At 54.9% G+C, this 23,640-nt stretch overlaps 9 protein-coding genes across 9 annotated transcripts; 6 read left to right on the top strand and 3 right to left on the bottom strand.

Moving 5' to 3' along the window:
* Window positions 1–1,324: 1,324 nt before the first annotated feature.
* Window positions 1,325–2,425, bottom strand: SLS55_005025 (uncharacterized protein; the record flags this gene model as incomplete). Its single annotated transcript, XM_066776476.1, has 1 exon — window positions 1,325–2,425. One exon carries the CDS (start codon window positions 2,423–2,425, stop codon window positions 1,325–1,327), a length of 1,101 nt encoding a protein of 366 aa, XP_066632318.1.
* A 743-nt stretch (window positions 2,426–3,168) lies between these two features.
* SLS55_005024 (uncharacterized protein) lies at window positions 3,169–4,175 on the top strand (the record flags this gene model as incomplete). The annotated part of the gene is made up of 2 exons (XM_066776475.1): window positions 3,169–3,602; window positions 3,653–4,175. The coding sequence occupies 2 exons, from the start codon at window positions 3,169–3,171 to the stop codon at window positions 4,173–4,175; spliced, it is 957 nt and encodes a 318-aa protein (XP_066632317.1).
* Window positions 4,176–5,583: 1,408 nt separating this feature from the next.
* Window positions 5,584–7,013, bottom strand: SLS55_005023 (uncharacterized protein; the record flags this gene model as incomplete). The annotated part of the gene is made up of 2 exons (XM_066776474.1): window positions 5,584–6,196; window positions 6,256–7,013. The coding sequence occupies 2 exons, from the start codon at window positions 7,011–7,013 to the stop codon at window positions 5,584–5,586; spliced, it is 1,371 nt and encodes a 456-aa protein (XP_066632316.1).
* Window positions 7,014–8,109: 1,096 nt separating this feature from the next.
* Window positions 8,110–9,150, bottom strand: SLS55_005022 (uncharacterized protein; the record flags this gene model as incomplete). The annotated part of the gene is made up of 2 exons (XM_066776473.1): window positions 8,110–9,071; window positions 9,144–9,150. 2 exons carry the CDS (start codon window positions 9,148–9,150, stop codon window positions 8,110–8,112), a joined length of 969 nt encoding a protein of 322 aa, XP_066632315.1.
* Window positions 9,151–9,966: 816 nt separating this feature from the next.
* On the top strand, window positions 9,967–10,881 carry SLS55_005021 (uncharacterized protein; the record flags this gene model as incomplete). The annotated part of the gene is made up of 5 exons (XM_066776472.1): window positions 9,967–10,168; window positions 10,216–10,235; window positions 10,288–10,324; window positions 10,375–10,451; window positions 10,501–10,881. 5 exons carry the CDS (start codon window positions 9,967–9,969, stop codon window positions 10,879–10,881), a joined length of 717 nt encoding a protein of 238 aa, XP_066632314.1.
* Window positions 10,882–11,300: 419 nt separating this feature from the next.
* SLS55_005020 (uncharacterized protein) lies at window positions 11,301–12,670 on the top strand (the record flags this gene model as incomplete). The annotated part of the gene is made up of 2 exons (XM_066776471.1): window positions 11,301–11,309; window positions 11,537–12,670. 2 exons carry the CDS (start codon window positions 11,301–11,303, stop codon window positions 12,668–12,670), a joined length of 1,143 nt encoding a protein of 380 aa, XP_066632313.1.
* Window positions 12,671–15,938: 3,268 nt separating this feature from the next.
* Window positions 15,939–18,533, top strand: SLS55_005019 (uncharacterized protein; the record flags this gene model as incomplete). The annotated part of the gene is made up of 2 exons (XM_066776470.1): window positions 15,939–15,985; window positions 16,034–18,533. The coding sequence occupies 2 exons, from the start codon at window positions 15,939–15,941 to the stop codon at window positions 18,531–18,533; spliced, it is 2,547 nt and encodes an 848-aa protein (XP_066632312.1).
* A 1,094-nt stretch (window positions 18,534–19,627) lies between these two features.
* Window positions 19,628–20,107, top strand: HPM2 (Glutathione S-transferase hmp2; the record flags this gene model as incomplete). The annotated part of the gene is made up of 2 exons (XM_066776469.1): window positions 19,628–19,848; window positions 19,900–20,107. 2 exons carry the CDS (start codon window positions 19,628–19,630, stop codon window positions 20,105–20,107), a joined length of 429 nt encoding a protein of 142 aa, XP_066632311.1.
* A 1,046-nt stretch (window positions 20,108–21,153) lies between these two features.
* SLS55_005017 (uncharacterized protein) lies at window positions 21,154–22,093 on the top strand (the record flags this gene model as incomplete). The annotated part of the gene is made up of 2 exons (XM_066776468.1): window positions 21,154–21,160; window positions 21,327–22,093. The coding sequence occupies 2 exons, from the start codon at window positions 21,154–21,156 to the stop codon at window positions 22,091–22,093; spliced, it is 774 nt and encodes a 257-aa protein (XP_066632310.1).
* Between the last annotated feature and the right edge of the window lie 1,547 nt (window positions 22,094–23,640).

Raw genomic sequence — 23,640 nt, 5'->3', positions numbered from 1 at the left:
AATGCTCATCTCGGACATCCAAAAGGACAAGAAATTCAAACTCAAGCGCTGGAAGAAGGTCGAAGTCCTCATCATTGACGAGATCTCCATGATTGACAGTACCCTCTTTGACAAGCTCGACACCATTGCGCGCGCCGTGCGCAAGAAAGACCTGCCGTTCGGAGGCATCCAGCTCGTCATCACCGGTGACTTCTTCCAGCTGCCGCCCGTGCTGCAGGGGTCAGATGACGGCACCCCACGCTTCTGTTTCGAGGCCGAGGCATGGAAGACGGCCGTACCGCACACCATCGGCTTGACTCAGATCTACAGACAGAGCGATCCCGTATTCGCCGGCATGCTGAACGAGATCCGCGAGGGCCGCCTTTCGCCATCCACCATCGACACCTTCAAAAGCTTGAGTCGGCCGCTGATATCATCCGGCGACAACGCCCCAGAACCCGCCGAGCTCTTCCCTCTTCGCCGTGAGGCAGACGCAGCAAACACGAGGCGGATGCGAAACATCAAGGACCATGTCAACACGTACCACGCCAACGACGGCGGGACAGTTACAGATGCAGACACGCGCAAAAGGCTCTTGGCCGACTGCATAGCACCCGAGATTCTGGAAATCAAGGAAACGGCCCAAGTCATGCTCATCAAGAACATAGACAAGACGCTTGTGAACGGCTCGCTGGGCCGCGTCGTGGGCTTCGCGAACCAATTCACTTTCTCCAACGGCACATGGGGCCTCGGAGGCCGTGACACGGTGCATGGCCGGCTTTACCCCGTCGTCCGGTTCCAGCTTTCCAATGGCGACACGAAGACCGAGCTGTGCGAGCCCGCCGAGTGGTCCGTCGAGCGGTGGGTGCCGGAGCCGTGGTCAGACACGGGCTGGGAGGTCGAGACGCTGGCGACCCGCACCCAGGTCCCCCTCATCCTCGCCTGGGCCCTCAGCATCCACAAGTCTCAGGGCCAGACGTTGGAGCTCGTCAAGGTGGACCTGAACCGCGTGTTCGAGCGCGGCCAGGCCTATGTCGCCTTGTCGCGTGCGAAGAGTATGGATGGACTGCAGGTGCTGAACTTCGATCCCAAGAGGGTGACGGCGCATCCGAAGGTGAAGGAATTCTACGCGAGTCTGTCGAGTCGATAGTGCATGGTTGCAGTGTGTTCACGTCTCCGCTCAATACCCATTGTAATACGAGAGAACAGTACAATCTGCATTCTACTTCACTGTGACTTTGTGCTAATGATGGAATGATAGAACGTACTACTTGGACAGTTTACAAAAGAAAGACTGCGGGACGCGGAAAGTTACAAGGGCGTCAGATCTGGATTCCACCTGTACTCACTCGACTTTCTTGCCATCCCTCATGTACCAGGCCACGCTTTCCTTGATCCCATCCTGCAACGAGACAACCGGCCGATATCCAAGAACCCGGACCGCCTTGTCGATGTTGAGCGTGCGCGTTATGTACGCGTAAACCACGCCCTCGCGGAGCATGAGGGACCGCCTGCGGCCGAGCGAGAACAGCCACACGCCCCACTCGGCCAAGAAGCAGACCACGAGAGCCACGATGCGCGGGACCATGACGATATCCTTGGCGTCCACCGGCCTGCCGGCAGCCGCGGCCACGGCCAGGTTGAAGTCCCAGAAAGCCACACGCTCGCCGTTAGTGATGTGGAAGGCCTCGCCCTCGACGCGCCCGCGGTCCGCCGGCAGAGGCGCCCCCCCATCCGAGGCAAGCAGGAGCCGGTCCGCGGCGAGAAGGCACGCGTGCACCACGTTCTCCACGTACACGAAATCCCACGCGTTGCCCTCGCCCATCCGGAAGCGCGCTTTGCCCGCCTTGGCGACCTCGACAATCCTCTCCAGGAACCCGGGGTCGTCGGGCCCGAACGTGGTGCACGGCCTGAGCGAAACCGTCAGCATTCCGTCTTTGCGGTTGGCGGCGAGCACGTCCTCCTCCGCGATGGCTTTGGAAACGGTGTAGATGTGTTTCTGCCGCGGTGGTTTGAGAACGGGCATCGACTCGTCCGCCTCGACCAGGTCGCTCGCCCCGTCGTGCACCACCCCCGACGACGACGTGTAGACGAGAGCTTTGACACCGACGAGCCGAGAGCATTCCAGCACGTGCCGCGTGCCGGAGACGTTGACCCGACGGAAGCGCGCGTCGTTGGGAACGGTGCTGGGTGGGCATGCCAGATGGAAAACGACCCGGGGCGCCGGCTGGAGCTGCGAGAATACGGCGCGCACGCGGGACCCGTCGGATATGTCGCAGGCGTGGTAGGAGACGCACGGGAAGAGGGGCTGCCGCGTGATGTCGACGTCCATCACGGCAATGGAGCAGGCGGGCTCGCGGTCTAGGATGCGCCGGATCAGGTGGCGCCCGTAGAAGCCGCAGCCGCCGGTGATGAGGACGGATCCGAAGCTGGTGTGTGCGGGCATCGAGGTCGAGGAGGGTGAGGCGGACTGGATGTTGGAACTCGGCGAGGGTGGTTCGGAGGTGAAAGGGGAGGCTGTTGTTTATCTGCTGCGCCGCACTCCGCTTTGCCGCACTCTGCTTCTGTGCCTCCCCCGCCCCTGTTCATGCCTTCGTTTCCCGTCCGCGCTCGGGGTTAATGCGTGCATACTTGTCTTGTAACTGACAGAGGATGTTGCGATTCGATATGGCAGCTCGGACTGAACAACACAATGCGATGAGAATGGCGGCGTGGGTATGGATGTTACTCCCCTTTCCCGGAATGGTGTTGCAGTCGCTGTGGGAGACAGCAAGTGGATCCGAGGTCGTGGTTGTGGCTGAGTAAGGTAGCCGAAGGTGGGTCTGCTTAATCTGACATCCGATAGGCCATATGTATCTACCGAGGATTGGAGATCGCATTTTGGAGAAGAAAAGCGGGTGAGAAAATACCGCCCAGCTGATCAGTAAGCAGGTAGAGGTGTAGCGTCGGCTCCGACCGTTGGAAAACAAGTCAATTAACTCACCTTACAGGATACCATCGAACTCGTTGGCGTGGGAATCAAACCTTAAATAATCCACGCGGCATGCCTGGGGGCAGCATTCGCGTACAATATAGCCGACGGCACAGGGCTATGCACTCGTCATTAGCGCCGCGTGCTATAATAAGGTAGCAAGGCCCTCTCGCCCAAGACAACAATCGTTTACCGAGACCCTTTGCGCACTTCGATCCATGGACCCCGTCTCCATCCTCAGCATTGCTAGTGCGACGGTCAACATCGGCGTTCGATGCGGCTCGGTGATCCACTCCTTGTACAACATCATCGAGCGTTTCCGTGCTGCCGAACTGTCCATCCTGTCGCTCATCGAGGAGTGCAGCACGGTGCAGCTGGCCTGGGAGCAGATCCACGATTGGGTCGAGACGGAGCTGGCCGGCCAACCCGCCAACAGGACCGTCCTCGAGCGCATCCAGAGATCGCTGTATGCAGGCGAGGTCGTGCTTGCAGCGCTGCAGGAAGACGTGGGCGCGGCGCTGGAAGTGCCAGTCAAGAGCGGGTTCCTGCAACGGACCAAGGTGCTGTGGAAGGAGGAGGCGCTGAAGGAACATCAGTTCCGCATCCGCGGCCAGGTCGCCGCCCTGACTCTGCTGCTCCAGGTCATCCATCTGTACGTTGGCACAGTCTCGGAAGTGGGACACACGATGCTGACCGAAGCAGGCCCCGCCCAGTCGAGCAGAAGCATCTCCTCACAGCCAAGGCCCGTGTTTTTGACGACTCGGACGCGAGCGCATACAGCATCGTGCCCTCGATCCGCGCGGGTTCCATCACTTCGACCACAACAACATCGACAGAGGCCAGCCAAGATATCCGCTACGTGCCCTTTGACTTTGAGGACTCGCTTTTCACCTCGTGGGTGTACAAGAGGAATTTCCGGACGCCGCTCGTGGAGCAGGTGCCTTCCAGCCGCCTTTCCTTCAGCCGCAATCGAGGCGAAAGCTCTCGCTCCGGCCACGCCCAGTCTGTTGTCGCATCGAGCAGTGGCAGCAGCAGCGCACCCTCTCTCTACACCGACTCGGGTGCGAGCAGCAGTCGGCTCGAGCGACAGTCCTCTCTCGCCGCGTCCACGCTGACATCCGACCCGGAGACCACCAGCCTTGCTTCTCCCATCACTCCCGCGAGCGCCGACACATCGGAGCAGACTGAAAAGCTAACCAAGCTGTTCGAAGTCATGGTACATTGATATCTCTACTACATGCTAGGTTCTGCAATGCTGACCATTCAATAGGGTCTACCGCAGAGTCCACCAGGGACCAATCGCTCGGACAAGCAACCAGCACGGCGCAGAGACAACCGTTGAGACATGAGCGGACGTCAAGGACATGATTTGAGATCTCATCTTCTACACGGACCCTTCTGCATCGGCAAACCGTCCAAGCTGCTGGACCAAGATCCAAACAGTCATGGCCACTGCGTGGAAGCGTCCAGCAACATCAGAAAGCGGCGACGTTACCCCCAGCAATGCGACGGCAATGATCATGGTCGCGCGTGGCCGGACAAAGTCCCGCAGCAGTGTGAACGCCGGGTCTTCGCCGGGGAAGGTGACCGGCAGCTGCATCATCCACTTCTCGAGTATCCCCTCGGTGATCCAGCACACATATACCTGCAGCCCAATCTGCAAGATTCCAGGAGTGTCGGCCAGCCTGAAGGGATTTCTGGCCGAGGCAATGGTGGAGGGATGGAATGCCAGTATCAGCGGCGATTCTATGGCAAGGTCGAGCGACAAGAGCAGGTGGGCAAAGGCGGCGGGGAACTCTCGGGCACGGCGATGCGTGTTCAAGGCATACCGGACTGCGAGGCAGAGGACGAAGCTGATTACGGCTACCCGGGCATCAGCAGGAATCTCCTTTCGGGGGCTGCAACCTGCCTGAGATGGCTGCGCTTTTCAGCCTGGCGTGGGCGAGCTCTGGAGGCGTGCCAATCGGCCATGGCATGTCGGCCTGCTGCACCGACACAGGTCAGCGTCTCTCCAGTCCAAGCGGGGAAGCGCCTCACACCAAGTCTATTTTGTGTTGCCAGCTCCGCATGGCCATGTCTGGGAACCGGTGTGCGAGGCCATTGCTTTACTCGATGGTCAAAGAAATGATTTATTGACACCACTTTCTCCTCCATCTGCGGTATCCCTGGTGGGCACTGCATCTTCGCAGCAGACCACTGCCGTTTGCCTTCGCGGAAATAGTAACTTCGACCCCAATGCAGCCCCAATGCAGCCATCAGGAGATGTATCAGTACGCACACTCGCGATATGCCGGACTAGGAAATGATGCGGAGGTACGTCCAGGGCGCTGGGATATCGGCGAGCAGTCCCGTTGGATACGAAGCCGGCGCCAAAAAAAGTCTGCTGTAGGCAACCGGACGGCTAGCATTTACACAGCAGCCCCACGCACACCTGCCGAGTACGTGCTATGCTCCGCCCCCGGCCTGCGGGGATCAGACTGTTCTGGCCCCCATGCCCCACCGATCCCCTACCCGCCGGTGGTGCTGACGACGAATCTGCATCTACATGCTGCCGCTGAGCAGAACCATATCAAGTATTTCATCGAACCCTCATACATGTCTTGCCCGCCCGTCCTGCAGCCCAGCGCACCATCTCATTGGTTGGCCGGACGGAGCTCCACCATGACATCCTGGCCATCCACAGGCTTCATGATGCCAATACACGGCACCTTGCCCTCTACCTCGGGAATCCTCGCAGCATCTCCCTCGGCGACGCGCATGTCGAAGCGCCCAATGGCCAGCGCAACGCACGTCAGTACCTCGTTCTTCGCAAGGAACCTGCCGGGGCAGTATGTCACCCCACCGCCAAACGGGCGATAGCTCGGGCTCTTCAGCAGCTGCGGCTGCCGCAGGAACCGCAGCCCGTCGAACGACTGCGCCCGCGCCCCGAAGACGTCCTCGTCGGTGAGTATCTGCCGCAGCGGGATGATCAGCCGCGACCCGCGCTGCAGCACCTTGCCGCCCACGATCGTAGCCTGCTCGACGTTGCGGACCGCGATCGACGACGTCGATAGCCGCAGCGCTTCGTGGTACACGGACGTCAGGACCGGGCATTCGCTGGCCAGCTTCTCGCACAGCGAACGGCTGGATGCCGTCGAGTCCGCGAGCGCGCTTCGTACCTCGGCCCGCACGGAATCGAGCAGGCCGGCGTCGAACAGAAGGTGGGCCAGCATCCAGAACGCAAGCTTCCACGCGTTTCCGTTGATCCTGGCGTTTCTCAGTCAGCATCCGGGCCAGGACCACGGCAACCACAGCCAACTACTCACACCCAGAACGTCAGGAAAAGACTGGCGGCAACGTCCCGGCCGTCCACGCCCGCCGCCCCCATCTCGGCCTCCATGGCGAGCACCATCCACGCCGCGTCCGCCCGCCGCGCGCGCGGCAGCTCGAAGTACCGGGCCAGCGCCGTCTTGACCCGCTCCTGCGCCGCCAGCATGGGCGTCGACCACGGCCGCGGCAGCCGGTACACGAGCTTCCAGCTCTGGTCATCGAAGCGGGCGAAGTCGTCCAGCAGCCCGCCGTCGATGCAGTCCAGCAGCGCGTCGCCGAAAAACGCCCGCGTGACGCCCTCCACCATGGCGCCCCGGATCCAGTCGAGCAGCGACACGGCGATCAAGCCGTCGCCGTCGCCGTCGCCCCTCCCCCGGCCTTTGCTGCCCCCGGCCCTGGCGGCTGATGCTACGCCGTCCTGGCTCATCGCGCCGTGCAACCACCCGAGAACGCGGTCCTGCAGCCTGTCGAACTCCGCCCCGCCCGGCTGCAGCTGGTGCTTGAAGATGGCCCCCGTGAGCTCCACGAACGGCTTCTTCGACGGGTTCGCCACCATCGGCGTGGCCTCCTGCTGCCCGCTGCCGCCCGCTTCTTGGTAGTGCAGCAGCCGCCGCATCCCCTCGGCCGACATGCCGATCTGCGCCATCAGGTCGCGCACGTACGCGTCGAACGTCAGCTCCGAGGTCCGCTTCCACACCGTCGCCATGTCCGCGGCGCCGCAGACGACGTAGATTGTCGACCCGAACATGGTCATGGCGAAGGGCGAGCGGCTTCCGCCGAGGCGCCGTCTGTGTGTGTGTCTTCAGTTGGCGACTGCGAGGTGGACGGGACACGGGGTTGAGGACTTGACTTGCCTTCCGCGGGAGATGAGGCCGTCGCCGTCGGCGAAATAGGAAAAGGCGTGACCGAAGACTGTGGTGTTGTTGGCGTCAATGGCGGCTTCTCCTTGCAGTGTTTCTTTGCTTACATGGAATCACGTAGGGCAGCGGCTTGGCTCGTTCCGGATGAAGGCCGGGTTGGATGGTGAATGTCCACAGTCTCCATAGCAGGTATGATACGCCAGCACCTGCAACTGCACATGTCCAGCTGTCCCACTGCACATTCAACATCGTGACTGTAGTTCCAAGGAAGAAATAAAGTAGAGTGTACTGGAGGATCCGTGGCAGTACACTTCAGCTGTTTCTTTGTTTGTTTCTGAATATGTCGGTTTGCCTTAAAAGGTTCCTCCAAAGCAGAATTCTAGAATGGGCAGCAGCTGGGATTATTCAGCCCGTCGCATGCCATGCATGCAGAGACAAGTGCGTGCTTGCAGATGTCCGGCGCTAGTGGAAACGGACCTCGAGCCGGGCCATGTGTGGGTCAAAACCAAACTGGAAAGATGGTCCGACAATCATTCAATAGTGAGTATGCTGGGCGCCGGGGTGCAAGCCGTGACGCGATGGGGGCTGGAATTTTGTTGATTGACAATATGCGTGGCGACACTTCTTTATCCAACCCCCGCAGCGGGTGACCACAACAATTGGCCCTCCAATAGATAACGCATCACTCATAGGTAGTTTAATATAGTATGTTGACGGGACTACGCATTTGGTTAGGCCGTGTCATTGTCTGGATAGTAAGAACATTGCTACAAGAATAAAGGAATCATTGTGGATGAATGACTGTTGTATGAGGAAGTTCAAGCTCTCCTTCGAAATAGCATCGTTGTAGAAGAGTAGGGTATGGTTGACGAACGCCAATTGAAATACCTCGACTCGCCGTGAGTAAACTGGAAATCATAGTTCTGAAGCAAATGGGCTAGACTGATCTTTAAGATGCGTCCTGCGTAATGCCGTCCAGGGCTACGATGATCAGCACACAAACGATGGCAGTAGAAGCTGGATCGTGAAAGCATACCATGCATGGCTCCCAAGACCCCAGATGGGATAGTTGTTACTGCTGTTGCAAAAGCGTTGCTCGTGGTTGGTTCCAACAGTTTTCCGGACGAACCGAAAACCATCGAACGTCTGAGGGTCCGGATAACGGACAGGGTCCTGCAACATTGCATTTAGAGGGAGGCAAATGACTTCGCCGACGTTCACCTGTAGCCCATCTGAAAATGTGAAATGTTTGATCGCCTGACGCCGCACTGAGATGGCTTCCGAAGGATGTAGACGAGCCGACTCTTTGAGAAAGCTGTCCAAGAGCGGGACATGTTGAAGCGCCGGAGCGGTCGAGGGAGTGCTTTCGAGGTCGTGCCGCAAAAGGCCGACATACTCGGGATGTCGGCACAGATCATCCAGCGCGTAGGCCAGAGCAAGGGCGGGCTGGTGAACAGAAGCGAACCAAACTCCGAGCAGGACTTGGACGATCTTCTCTACGGTCCAACCCTTCTTTCCTCTGCTGGCGTCAATGAAGAAGTCTATGCAGTCTGAGGGTTGCTTTTCCAGCTTGTCCATCTCATTGCACGCGTTAGACCAGCGCTCCTTCACAATAGGCGTGAGCCGGTCCGCCATGTCCCGGCAGGCGCGGTGCCTGAGCTTCAGAGCTCGTGCAATGAGTGGCACTGCCCAGGACGGGCTGAGCCGGAGTATCTCGGCCGAAAGGAAAAGCTCTTCTGGATATTGTGCTGCTGCTTTCACGAATGCAGCGTCGTTGGAAAGTTCATCGCCGAAGAACACCAGCGCGTTCGCCTCGGCGATGATGCTCTTGGTAAGCTCGAATAGAGGCGCCTCGCTCCATTCATCTCTTCGGGTTGCAACGTCGGAAAGCTCCCTCTCAATCACTCTCGAGGCGACCTTATGAAGTGAGCAGTGCATCCCGTCAAGATGGGCTTTTAGCATCACCCTAAGAACTCGAGAATGTACGATGCCATTGGCACTCATTCCGTCCTCGACTAATAGACCAGCCATGGTGTACTTCGGCTGTAGCATCTGAATTACGAGTTAGTGTCAGTGGCGAGAGGTGGGTGAAGATGAGCGCGCCTCTTTCGACAGAGCATGCAGTGAAAGGGCATCTTGCGGCGCTGAAATGAGCTCTTTGATATGAAGGTCTGAGGACACGTGCACATAGGTAGTCTCTGGCGTATACAAGGAAAAAGGCTTCCCGTGTTCCTGCGTTGGTCAGTTACGGCAGTGTTTCTACTCCTCCCTAGCTTTGACTTACATATGCTTTTAGGATAAGCCTACTGCCAGCAAAGAGATACCGAATGCGACTAACACAAGCAAAGAGAGAAGAAGCTTGTTGTAGTGCTTTACGGGTTTTTGATTGGGTCCAATTAGAGATAAGTTTATTGGAGTCGTCTCGAAGACATAGGCTGAACGAGACGGTTCTGTGCCATTTGTAACCGAGCAGAATAATAAGAAGAAACAGTGAGTAGTAAGGCAGGAGTATTGGGCACAACATGATAGGCTTACTCCAAACGGCAAACCTGCAAAGGTGCGGCGTGGACAGAAATCCCGCGCGTTTCACTCCCTATGTAAAAGAAAGGCTTTAGCCTGGTCTGGCCCCCACCGCGGGGCAGGCAAGAGACCCATGTTGTATACGTACACTTTCGGTTTCCCTAAACGGACTCACCTACTGCTGCATTCAGCAATTCCGACCCGTAAGGCAGCCCTTTCGCCACCCAAAAATATCCAGCAGCGAGCAGCAGGAGCACAAAAGCCACGCACACCCGCGCCCAATGATTCTGAACACCGCAATTAAGTACTCGGCTCGCTTCTATCATCATGAGTTACGAGGGCATCGATCTATCCAACTACCCGGCGATGCAGCCACCGGCGGGTCAGCACTCGAATTTTGTTGATCCGCCCAGCGTCGAGAACAAGCTCCTCATCATCAACTGCGTCTTTACGTCGCTGATGGCGGTGATGATCGTCATCCGCTTAGTTATAAAAGGTCCCATCACGAAGGTGCTCTGGTGGGACGACTGTAAGCCGCGAGCATCTAAAGGAGAGAATAGCAGCTGACTAGAGCAGATACGTGCTTCGCAGCCGCCGTAAGCATTTCCCCCGACAACGACGGATCGGATCGACTAACAGGTTATGTAGATTTGCTCAATCATCCACGCGGTGGTCATGATGGAACGTGAGTTAGTACGGCGTCCTAAGCACGTAGAGAGCTTACACAAGACGCAGAATGCGAACAAATCGGCTACGGCAAGCACATGTGGGACATTCCAGCGTCTAAGTTGGTCGACAAGGACAATCTCCGAGTAAGTTCCTACAGCAGTGTTGGTTAGTGTTGCTGACGGACTGGCGCAGCTGCTGAGCGCCAACAACATCGTCTACATCGTCTGCATCTTCCTTGCGAAGGTGTCGATGCTGCTGCTCTACCTGCGCATCTTCCCCAAACGCACACGGTTGGGGAAGTGGATCGTATGGATGATGGTGTTTCTCGGCCTCTTCACCGCAGCAATGCTGGGGACAGCCATCGCGAGCGAGTTCAAGTGCATCACGGTCGGGGCGCAGACGACGAGCCTGTGCCACAACATCAGCACGAACCTCATCATCTTCCAGGCAGCAGTCACAGTGGCGACGGATTTCTACGTGCTGGTGCTGCCGATCCCCCCCTTGTTCCGGACCTTGGTGCAGTCGAAGCGCAAGTTGCTGATTGCCCTCATCTTCCTGACGGGGCTCGTGTAAGGCCGTCCACGCTGCAGCCATGTTGATGCTGCTAATTGGCGTTGCAGGGCTTGCGCGGCAAGCACGACGCGACTCGGGCTGTTCGTGGCAAAGATGGGATCATCGGACATCCTGTGGGTCGAGGCAAACAACTCCAGCCTGTATTCGTGAGTTCAGCTCCGGCTCAGCTGCAGGACCAGACTGACCAGGATGCAGGATTGTGGAGATCAACACAGCCATCATCTCTGGCTGCCTCCTGAACGTGCCAGCATTTGTTGACTACAGCCGGGAGCTAGCGCTGCGGGCGTACGGATCGGTGGTATCCCTGGTGTCTCGGCAGAGTTCGCGACAGGGGTCGACCGCCAGCGCGGGCGAGAGCGTTACGAAGAGTCAAAGTGGCGTGGTGGTGTCCCGCGCAGAAGGGCAGGACATGGTCTAGGATGCATTCTGTGCCAGACTGAGACTAGATATCATGCACCATCTATTGGAAACCCTGGTCGCTTCTTGGGGGCCGAATAACGCACCAATCCTGTGCAGAATTGATCGAGCAGAGCCTGCTGTTCTGATTCAGTGCTAATCTCTCACCACCCGCCCGCGCCGCATTCTCCTGGGGCGCAGCGGGAGTGGCACAGCGGAGCGGCCCGCGGCATAAGTAAATCGTCAAGCCCCCATTGAGCCGACCAACCACATAATGGCGCCCCCAGAATACGAGAGCTTCGGCTCAGTGCTGGTCACGGGCGGCTGCGGCTTCGTGGGCCACCACGTCGTCGCCGGGCTGCTCCGAACACAGCCGCAGTGCGCCGTCGCCGCCATCGACATTTCCATCTCCAACACGTTGCCCGGCGCCTCCTACCACCGTGTAGACATCACCGATTCCAGTGCCCTGCACACCTTCCTCCGCTCGCTCGACCCTCCGCCACGCGTCGTCATCCACACCGCCTGCGCCCCGATACTCACCCGCGAGCACGACGTGCTATGGAGCGTCAATCTGAACGGCACACGCAACATCCTCGATGCCGCCCGAGACGTGGGCACCGTCCGCGCCTTCGTCCACTGCTCGTCGTCATCAGTCGTGCACGACAACCGCACGCACCTGGTCGAGGCCGACGAGGACCTGCCCGTGCTGAAGGCGCCGGCCCAGAAGCGCGTCTACACCCTGACCAAAGCCTTCGCCGAGGAGGCCGTCCTCCAAGCCAACCGCAGCACCGCCAGCACCGCCACCATGCTCACCGTCGCCATCCGCCCGTGCACGCTCTTCGGCCCCGGCAACGACCTCTTCATCACCAAGATCATCGACGTCGTCGAGTCCGGCCGCGCCCGCCTCCAGCTCGGCGAGGGCGCCAACCCGTGGGACTTTTGCTACATCGACAACCTCGTGCACGCCCTGTTCCTGGCCGCCTCCGCCCTGCTGCGCGTCGACACCACCGCGCCGCCGGCGCCGTCCGATTGCCGTGTCGAGGGCGAGCCCATCAACGTCACCAACCTCGAGCGGCTGCCCTTCTGGGGCTTCACCCTCGCCGTCGCCGATGCCTTGGGCAAACCAGTTCCCCCGCATGATCTTGTTAGGATCCCGCTCTGGATTGGCCTGATCATGGGTTTCGTTGCCGAGTGGGGCGTGTGGCTGCTGTCACTAGGCCGGAGGGAGGCTGGCATGAGTGTTGAGACGGTTGGGTATACGTACTTGATTAGGACCTTGAAGTGTGACAAGGCACGCGAGAGGCTGGCCTACAAGCCGCTCGTCGGGCTGCATGAGGGTATTCGAAGAACGATTGAGGAGTATAAAAATAGTAAGAAGAGGAAGGAGAAGTAGCCTGGTGCAGATTTTTCATACGTAACTACATACACGCCACGGCCTCTCACCGCGTGCACTTTCCGAGGGCGCAACCTGCTCGGCGCACTTTCTACAATTCATTCCGTTAGGCACCAGCAGTCTGTCCATCCAGTCTTTCGCTAACACTTAATTGCAGGCTTGAGTATTATTGTATGCTTGCGATGAGATAAGTGGAAAACGCCAGATTACCAACCAATACAGCTACTCACCCTTGCGGATGGCACCCGTGCAATGCTAGAGCTCTCTCGATCACCTCTTGGGAGACCGGCTGCTGCTTTGACTTCCCTAGTAGCTCCGCCAGTCTTAACATCCTAGCCATGACCCTATAGTCCAGCCCGGGATACCGTGTTGTAAGTATCTCCGCGATTTCAGACGTCTCCTCTTCGGCGATCGATAGTTGCATTAGGTGCCGTCTCCATGCACCAACCAGCCTTTGTCGATTCGAGACGTCGTACTTGTACTGGACATCAATCCTGCCTAGAACCGCTGAGTCGAAACAATCTTCCACGTTTGTTGACATGAATAGAACACCTCTAAAGCATTCAACCTGTCGGAGAAAAGCTTCATCGTGTCAGACCTTGATAATAGATCATAGGTGGTGATAACTTACCCATGGCAATGGCCGTCCTTCCACTTCTTGGATCATTCCTAATAAACGCCTCTGCTTCGTCGAAGAATAAGATGGCTCTCCACCTATGGGCTCTTCTGAATGTCTGCTGAAGCCGCGTATCAAGAGACCTCATAATGTGTCCCCTCCAGTCATTTAGTTCCTCAGCAGATACCGTGTAAAGCGGTCGCTTTAGGGTATTGGAGAGGCTCTCTAAAAGATTTTCAGTGTCACTACTCCTAGGACGATTGCTCCGAGATTTTCTTACCGACTGTGAAAGTTTTTCCAGAGCCAGTGGGTCCATATAAGAGAAACGAAAGACCGAGACCTATTTTGCTTTGCTCCTCCCCATCCGCCCAATTATGAGCTTGCACCAATGTTCGAATTTCTTCTTTTCTTTCCTCAGGCAAGAAGAGTTTGTCCCACGTGTTAGATGGCCAGACGATCTTTCCAAGGCACTTTAGATACAACTTTGCCCAGATCTTGTCCTCGAAGGCGAACCCCGGAGCGTACGACGGCGCTACTATGGCTTGCGCATCGGTTATGCAGTCCATGTCGGGCGCTGAATAGCTGTCCAGGACATCGTCATGTGCGGCAGAGATAAGTTGCTTTTGTCTGTCCTTCAACTAAATAACGGGTCGTTGGTCGGGGTTTGCGTTATTGTAGGCTTTGATGTCTACCATGACCTTACCTGAAACCTGACTATCCGTTAATCGAACATGATCTTAGATGCTTGGCGAGACACTTACATGTTGTAACTGTTGGGCTGATGGATTTCCACGCACAGTGAACGGGTCCGCTTGTTCGCTCGCGGGTACTATGGCCATGCCATTGTACGAACAGTGAAGGCCACCGATAACTCGACGCCAAAGACGTCCCTGACGAATGCAGTACTTCTGAATTTCTTGTGCATTAGGCATACACCACAACGGTGTAACTGCCAAGCACGCAACATGACGGAGGCCGCCGAAGTACTCAATTAAGTGACTCACAGTAGCGTGGCCAAAGTATCCGGAGGAATAGTTCCACTGCAGACCTGGAAATACATGAGTTACTACCGGTAGGAAAAACTCCTGGAAGGGAACTTACCTGCGACCGCATAGCCGTCTTGTACGGCCATACCACCCTGGATCGTATAGCATTCTGTCCGATCGGATGTTCTGAGAACAATCACATCCCCAGGGGTGAAACAGGTCCAGAGATTGGAGTGCGAAACTCGGTGAGTCGCTCGAACCTCTCGGAAGTCTCTGATGTCATTTCTGAGCTGAGTGCAAAGGAAGCAGAGTAGCTGCTTAAGGTGCTGTTGCTCTTCAGTCGAACGATTGGTATCGTATGTGTAGGCCCACAGCTCGTCAAACCGATGGACGAAAGCATGAAAAGGATGCTCAAACTTCACTACCGCTCCCTTAAGCTTGAGTCCATGGTAGCTCCTGAACACGTGGCGTAGACCTGCGATGATGTGTTGAGAACGAACTTCCAGGGTGGTAAACAAATTTGATCCACCATCTCTGGTGGTTCTTAGGACCGTTAAAGGATGCTTCAAACTATCCTGCATTGCCTTTTGGCTGCTGAGGCTGTTCGTGTCGAAAACGAACTTTTTGCCAGACGAATTGACGTGCTCGGTGATGTCATGTATCTTGCATCGAGGGAACAGGTTTGGAAAGTCGTCTACACATGGTGGCGAGCTGGCATTGGCCTGCGAAGAGGAAGTCATTATGGGAGATGGATGTTTGTACTGGGTTGTAGAGCCTGATGGCAGTCGTCTTTGGTCTTTTATCCTTCGCATGAGTACACTTGATAATCCTCCATCTCTAAAAGAATGTTGCCTAATTATGCATGCACGAATCCGCCTTGAGTGCGCCATGGCGGGCTATGCATACGGCATTCCTTAGGCTAACAAGCACGTGGCGATCTGTTATTGGTATAATGCCTGCCCTGCGGGAAGCCGTATTCGAATTTGGTGAAGGCGGCTTTCATCTGCTTCCGTGATTGCGCCTCGTGAGTCAAGCACATCGAGGAAAAAATGCACAGCCATGAGGGCTATGCGCAAGGCATTGTTTGGGCTGATCGGGACGTGGCGACCTTTTATTGGTTTGGCGTCTGTTCTGCGGGGAGGCGTACGGAAATTTGTTGAAGCCGGCTTTCCCCGGCTTCAGCGATTACGCCTCGTGAATTGAGTAAGTGCGGGGTAGGTCATAGCCATAAAGGCTATGCAAAAGCGCGGTTCAGGCTGGAAAAGTCAAGCTGAGCCGCCATTGGTTTAGAGTCTGCCCCTCGTGGAGGCGCAATGCGAAATCTGCTGTGACTGCTTTCACCGGCTTATAACTCATATGCACCAAGAAAGCCTTACATGTCGTTATGGTAGTGCAACAGGCTGTGCTAAGATAACGCGTCTGCCGCTTTTTCATTGAACGTGGGTGGGTAGCCTTTCTTCCGCAGACTTGATCTTCTAAGCCTTGTGTGCCTTGTGTGCCTCGAAGGCTGAAAAGCTTACTTCAAGATCTACATAAGCCTTACATTTCGTCCGCAGAACATACCACGAACTCTTCGAAGGACAATCCACGCACCGCTTCCCGACTGGACGCTGCAGTGATTTTTTCTTCCGCCTTCGTTCATACTCTCGACAGCTGCTCTGTGAGAATGGAACAAAACGACGAGCCCGACATCAGCGAAGACCTAGGTTTAACGTGAGTGCCATTTTCAGATGGTTTAGGCATGTTTCTAATCAGCCATAGTTTCGAAACAGAACTTCTGGAATCAGGCCCGTATCGAAAGGTTCAATTCGTAACTCCAGCAGTCCAAGAATCTATCCTACGAAGAGCCCAAACCCATCAGGAATATCGTTGGAAAATTGACGTCTTCCGCAACCTTCCCAGATTTGATGACCTCACCGTCTACGGAGAATCTGACACTGCGGAAGAGGATCGAATCTGGGCGGAGATCCAACGTCTTTCCGAGCATTTCCAGCACCATGATGGAAAGAGCACTTTGTTGGAAGCACAGAGTCCTTTTGGCTCTCTACTTTCCCAACAGACGGTCCAGGACATTGCTACAGTGGCGGAGGTCATTATGAACAGCCTGGAGATCTGCATCTACGACGCTTCTCTGGTGTTGATCAGAAACATGTCTAACCATCGGAAATCCCGCATGATGATCAAGAGAATGGTTGAGAATGCAGTCCTGAGAGCCCACGCCGCCAGTCGCACATTGATACGAGAGTATGTTGGCAGTGAGGTAATGGAGGCCCGCCCGCCACGTTCTCTTCTCTCTGGAGAACCAATCGAACCTGTCTACATGGCGCTTCTAGATTACTGCACCGCTTTGTTAAGCAAATACCTTCTATCGACAGTGAAAGGTGATGCGTGGACCCATCGATGCCTGGCGGTGCTCTCGAGGATGACTGCTAAGCTCAAGCTCATTGGGAAGGACCCGGCAACCTTCGCCCAACAATCGATACAGTGTGGAAGGGATCTTCTTTCCGAGCTGGAGTACCGTTCCGAGGATCCCAATGGAAAGGATTCATCCAAGGTCGAAGCTATCCTTGTCGACAAATGGTACGGATATAGCGACAAACCTGAACCAGCTCCAATCGACATCATCGATGATATCTCCCCGACGATGACTTACTATTTGGACCTCTACAAAATGCGAGTCCACCTCGTAGGGCTGATCAGACGCATGCTTGACCCTTTGTCGTCCGTGAGAAAGGTTACAGACGCAGAGCCCTTCTCCTTCGAGATCAACACCATCATCCACGCAGCGACCGAAGACTCCCCACTGTTGTTGATTAGCAACGATCGCCACAGCAACTTGTCCATTTCTTCAGAGACCATCCAACTTCGGTTCTGTCACACTGCATGCGATATTCTTCTAGCGAACGTGGAAGAATTAAAGGCTCGAGACTCGCCACAGTTGTTGCGCTCAGATGATGAAACTCTCGGCAGCCATACCAGCACGATCGATTGGACGTTCACAGACTTTGAAGAAGGCGATGAAACTCATCCGTCTGACTCTGATGCATCATCGCTCACGCACGCAAGGCCTACACACCTACGGGTCAACAAGCCTGAGGACTACATCTCGGTACTTCTCTCGCTTGTTCTGACTAGCTCCGCAGTATCCTCGCAAACCACTAGTTTGGTCTCCCTCGTTCAGCGCTGTTTGGGGACGGAAAAGCGTATCAAGGTATACTCATCAAACAGATTCAGCGGCATCTTCACGTTCAAGTCGTCGTTCTCAGACGAAGAGTCCCCTCAGCTGGAGGAAGATGTCATGGCCTTATCGAAGTTTCGCGACATTGCTTGCCATTCTGTTGGGATGTACGTTTCGGAAGGTGCCATCCTATCGAAGAAAGCACACCCGTGGCGAAGATACCTCTCCGGAATCATCCCCAGGAGTCCGAGCAACTCCTCGCCAAGTGACGACGGGGAATCAGGCTTCAGCGCCGGGACCGGCAATGATCAGAATTGTGGTGTCCACCCCGCCGACAGAGCTTACGCAGAGCACAGGCACGTTTTAAACAATTGGCGAATTGACGAGAAGTCCGTGACTGTGCCATGTAACGGCTTCGTCCTGTCAGCGCTAGCTTTCTTCGGCACTGTGGTGGCTCTTGGACTTGTTCTCTTGTTCACATGCAAAGGGACATTAGAGGGCGTTGACATATCCAACATTTTGATCTTCCTCTGGACGTTCGCTGTGTTTGGAATTGGATTATCCAAGAGCTGGTACACGAAAGATTGGCCTTGGCATGACTTCATACGAAGGCAACTGGTCTGCCGCAGCGTGGGCGAGCTGCACAGGGTAAGTGGAATTGACGAGCAGGTCATTCTAACGCATCTTCTTCGATACGATCATCAGCATTTCTATACGAAAGGGCCATACAACAGCGTATTCATCCGTCGGCAGTCGAAGACGTCCCATCTCCAACATCAGCTGGAAAGCATTGATGGGTTTACAGTCGACAGACCACTGAAACTGTCAACGCTTCTTGCCTGCGGATTCCTGGTTTTGAAGGTCGGCAAGCCCGATGGCAATTACTTGGTTTGCATTGGTGGGAGGAAGAAAACTGAGAGTATTGGCCTGGGTACGACAACAAAGCGCCTTGTATGTCTCGCGCCAAGTGTGAATAATCCAGGCAAAAAGGTTCGCAAGGATGAGTTAATCTTCAAAGAAGAGCAGTTTGTCTGGGACCTTAGTTATGGATTGTACACAAGCGAGGAAGCCTCATTCGGATGAACACGACGTCAATATTACTGGCAATAGAGCCTGGAAAGTTGAATTGGATGTGGAAATGGAACCCTGTAGCCATCGGAACACGTCAGGTAGTGAAAACATATTAAGAACACACTTCATGGATTCATCTGGGACTTTTACAGCTTCAAGCTCTCGATGTGGTGCTGATCTCAGCGGATGGCTGCATACCCAAGAACACGCTTGGACTCCAGAGCATTGCAAATCCTCAGCTCGAAAGCGAATCGCCGCTATCAACGAGAATGGCGTCACTGTCGGCGGTTGTATGCATTTGAAGGCATCTACCCCGGACCCCATGGCGCACGCTGAACCAGTTTCAGTGATCTGACATAAACGCGGTGTCCGCAAGCCCCGCATCGGGCGACAAGAGATACTCTTACATGGATGCGCGCACGAGCAGCAAGTCTCCAGTATGCGGCTCGACTGTGGCGAAGGGTTCAAGCAGCTTTTCCTTCATCCCTTGGTGTCAAATCGAAGGCGCAGGCAAGCATTTCAAGGCTCCAGACGCGAGAACATAGACAAACCGTTTGAGCGTGGTGCGATGTTCCTTCTTAGAGATCCGCTGGCTGGCTGTTCACTTCATTCATCATCCATTCGTAGGAGCTTTTGAGCACTTTCTGCGGATTGACCAACGCTGTGCGCACCTCCTGGCCTTTGTTGTTATCGGGGTCTGTATGGCCGGCGAGCACCCGCGCAGCATATTGCTAAGCTGGTCGTCTCATCCGTTCGACTCTGCGAGCATTGCAGTTTCTGCTGCACGAACGTCTCTAGTAGTATAACCAGTAATTTTATCAAAGCAGCCTGCGCCGATGCTTCGTTCGTGCGACAGAAGGTCCACCCGAACCATTTCAGGTGTATCTCAATCCCTGTCTAGTGCTTACGCCATGCAGTAGTGCTTACAGGGCTATTTTCCCGTCCGTCGAGCAGGTGGAAGGGTAAAACCAGCGATGGAAACCAACAGCTGGCAGCTTCGCGCTCGCGCCATCCACCCTCTCATCCACCTCTCATCCACCAGGAGAACGTCCTGGTACTCGCAACCTCCACCAGCTACCGGATTATTCACGATCACGACGGCAAAAATGGTCCTCAAACTCTATGGTTCCGCCATGGCTACGTCCCGCGTCTTGGTCACGATTCTTGAGAAAGAGCTGCCCTACGAATTCATTCGCATTGACATTGCGAAAGGTGACCAGAAGAGCGAAGAATACAGGAAGCTGCAGCCTTTCGGCAAGGTGCCTGTATTGGATGATGACGGATTTGTGATGTTCGAAAGCAGAGCCATCTGCAAGTATCTTGACCGGTGAACGTCATTCGTACCCCGCGTTTTGAAGCACTGCTAATGTTTCGGTAGAAAGTACCCTTCTGGAAGGAAGTTGATCCCGGAAGGTGACGAGGCGTATGGCCGCTTTGAACAGGCTTGTTCTGTCGAGCAAAGCTATTTTGCGGCTGCCGCTGAGACGATAGGAACAGAGCTTGTCATCAGACCGTACGTATATGCATTTTTCCCACTGTCAACTGTCCTCCTCATACGCGAACTGACAATGGGTTGCGTAGAATGAAAGGGCTAGGTGCCCCTGACGAAGCAAGGGTTGCACAAGCCGAAAAGGACCTCGACACAGTTCTCGCGGTGTATGATGAAATATTGGCGAAACAGAGATATCTGGCTGGAGACGAGCTGACTCTAGCTGACCTGTTTCACTTGCCAAATGGGGCGGCCTTGAAGGGCGGGAAATGGAAGGAGATGTTCAGTAAGTACCCGAACGCAGACAAGTGGTTCACGGAGTTGCAAGAGAGAGAGTCTTGGGTCAAGGCTGCGGCAGAGGCGGGAACGATAGCGTGATCTATACTAGACCATGTTCAACACTCAGTTCCTTCATCCCTTACCTTTAAATCACGATCTGCTAGTACGGCGCACCTCGAGTGTGATACTGCTGAGGAAAGCAGCACACCAGCTGTGTCGAATGAGAGTGACGATACGACAATCAACCGCCCTGTGCCCTCTGCAAAAGGCGTCGGATCGAATTCCGCTTACCTCGCAGGCCAAGTAAGCGTCGACAGCAATGGCCCATCTCGGCTCACCTAGGGCTACAACCAAGTCACACCCATCACAGTACGCGGGTCCGTTTCACATCCATCACATCGCGCCAGCTGCTCGCGCCGAATCCCATCACATAGGATGCTTCTTACCCGTAAACGTAAATCCCTGAAGATGCATGATCAGTACTCGGGTCCTTCGGTTAACCATGCCGGAGATCAGGGTTGGAATGGGCATTTCCCTAATGGAGAAGCTGCCGCATCATCAATGCTGTGTAACAAATGCGATGTGATGAAATGTATGTGGCAGTTGCTTCGTGACAAATACTTTGTAGCGAACACTTACTCCGCAGCGATAATATTCCAGGGTATATTCTAGTATATATCCAGAGCTTCTTGCGCTCCAAGTTTCTGCTTCACACTCGACCTGATTTCAATCTCACACCCGAGTATCACTGCTTTGCCACTCCAACACCCTCAATACAACATAACACCCAAGATGCATTGCAAGCTGTGTGCTGCTGCTCTCATCACGATGGCCATCTCTGGCATCGTTGCCGCTCCAATTGCAATGGTAAGTGTGCCCAGCATACAACTCAGCGGACGAAGCCATCTTAACATATTCCAGCCGGGCCATCACCTGCGCGCTCCCACCGAGCAGGTTGAAGTCCAGGAAGCTCCGAAGCACCAGAGCGACCCGAAAGAGCTTCTGGACTGGGGCAATTCCATCCCCATGCTTCCCAGGCGGAGCAGTGGTGGAGGGGGGTCTGCTGGAGGGGGAACTGGCGGAGGCTCCGTTGGAGGAACTGGAGGAGGGTCTGCTGGAGGAGGAACTGGCGGAGGCTCCGCTGGAGGAACTGGAGGAGGGTCTGCCGGAGGAGGAACTGGCGGAGGCGCCGTGGGAGGCACTGGGGGAGGATCTGCAGGCGGAGGGACTGGAGGAGGGTCTGCAGGAGGAACTGGGGGAGGGTCGGCTGGTGGAGGTACCGGAGGAGGTGCTGTTGGAGGAACTGGGGGAGGATCTGCTGGAGGTGGGACGGGAGGAGGGTCTGCGGGAGGCGCTGCCGGACCTTCCGCTGGAGATGGCTATGTTCCCAAGGCTCTTGTCGTTTCCAGGCAAGACTCGGGAGGAGGAGGTTCCGCCGGAGGAGGTACTGGGGGAGGATCTGCAGGAGGTACAGGAGGGGGACCCGGTGGTGGAGGGGCGGCAGGAGGAGGAACAGGCGGAGGGTCGGCTGGGGGTACTGGGGGAGGCAATGGGGGAGGTTCTGCCGGTGGGGGAACAGGGGGAGGAGCCGCTGGAGGATCGGGAGGAGGGTCGGGAGGGGGATCTGCCGGAGGAGGTACTGGAGGAGGTGCTGCTGGAGGCTCCGGAGGACACAACAACGGGGGATCAGCTGGCGGAGGCACCGGAGGAGGTGCTGTTGGTGGGAATGCTGCGAGAGGAGGAGGCTCTATCGGAGGAAGCACTGCGAAGGCCGGGCCTTGGAGTGTTAACAACCCCAACTTGAACCTTAACATCAGCTCGACCTGTACTATAGGCTAGAGTGACTTACCGGCAATAGTATAGAGACGGGCATTAGAGCATGGCCATGAGCAATAGTACCGCCATTGACGTTGACTTTGCTCTCGCTCATGCCACACAGTCTCACGTTGGCAATGGCAACAACGGAAATGGCTTCGTTACTCTTTAAAGCGTTAACAGTTCGTGACGGGCGAAGTGCGGAACCACGCAAGCAGCGAGCTAAGCAAACGCTTCGCCGGGCTTCAGGCCTGCTTCCTCGACGCCGGACCCAATCTTGCTAAATGTCAATTACTTTGCCTTAATTCGGCCAGCAGCTCGTGCCCTTTGCGCACCCCTTCGGCCGTCAGCGGCAGCCGCTGCGTGAAGTGAGTCTTGACCACGCCGGCGTCGATCAGCTGGCGCAGCCAGGCTGGACGTGCCTGCTCAGCGACTACCATGCTGGCTGAGCTGTGTCCACATACGTAGCGCTGGGGTGCGCGACCGACCTTACCGGCCTGCCGTTCGGTCCGTGGACGTCGGGTCCGCCGACGGCTTTAGAGACGAGGACGTCACCTTCGTAACACGCGGGTAGAAGTGTAACGCCCGGGTAAATTAGGTTACGATTCTTAGCACGGTGTTAAGTTTTATAAGGCTTAACTCCTCTCCGCAGCCGCCGATATCACGATACTTAGCATAATGTTAAACCTTTTAGTGCTGCTGCTACTACCGCCGCCGTGGTAATAGTAGCTTCTATAGCTTCTTCTACTATCGCCGCCGTAGCCGCCGTAGTATTAAATCTTCTACTACTTCTTCTCTACTACTACTACTGCCGCCGCCGTAACCGCCGTTATATTAAATCTTTTACTACTTCTTTTCTACTACTACTACTGCCGCCGCCGTAACCGCCGTTATATTAAATCTTTTACTACTTCTTTTCTACTACTACTACTACCGCCGCCGTAGCCGTGTTACGACTATTACTAAGTAAAGTCTAAGTAGATACTAAAGAATAAAGTTTTTAAGCTAAAAAAAAAAAGTATTATCTTTTATCTATATCTATAAGTAATCTATATATATAAATTATAAAATACTTTAAATAATATTTAGATTATAGCTTAATAGTACTACGTTAAGTCTAATTAAATAAGATATAATAGATATTTAATAAAATAACTATAAATAGATATAAATTATAATATAATTAATTACTCGCTACTACTACTATTACTCTTTATAGGCCTTATCTAATTAATAAAATTAATTAAAGTAATATATACTTTAATTAATTTCGTAGTAGGCTCGTACGCTAAACTCTAATTACTTTAGTAAAATCTTCGCGCGTATACTTTAATTATAACGCGCGGAAATACTAACTAGTACTATATATAAAAGTCGTAGAGCTTATCTAGCACTATAAAATAATTTAAGAATCGCGTAAATCTAATTAAAAATAATAGCGTAATCTCTATTTAAAATCTTAGTAGTAGTTATACTAGTCGCGTTAGTATTTTTTTTTAGCCGTTAGATCTTTTTATACCGCGATACGCTACTAAT

Source organism: Diplodia seriata (assembly GCF_021436955.1).
Source record: "Diplodia seriata strain FDS-637 chromosome Unknown scaffold_5, whole genome shotgun sequence".
Lineage (NCBI taxonomy): Eukaryota > Fungi > Ascomycota > Dothideomycetes > Botryosphaeriales > Botryosphaeriaceae > Diplodia > Diplodia seriata.
The sequence above is the reverse complement of the archived record's forward strand: the minus strand, read 5'-3'. Positions and strand labels throughout refer to the sequence as shown.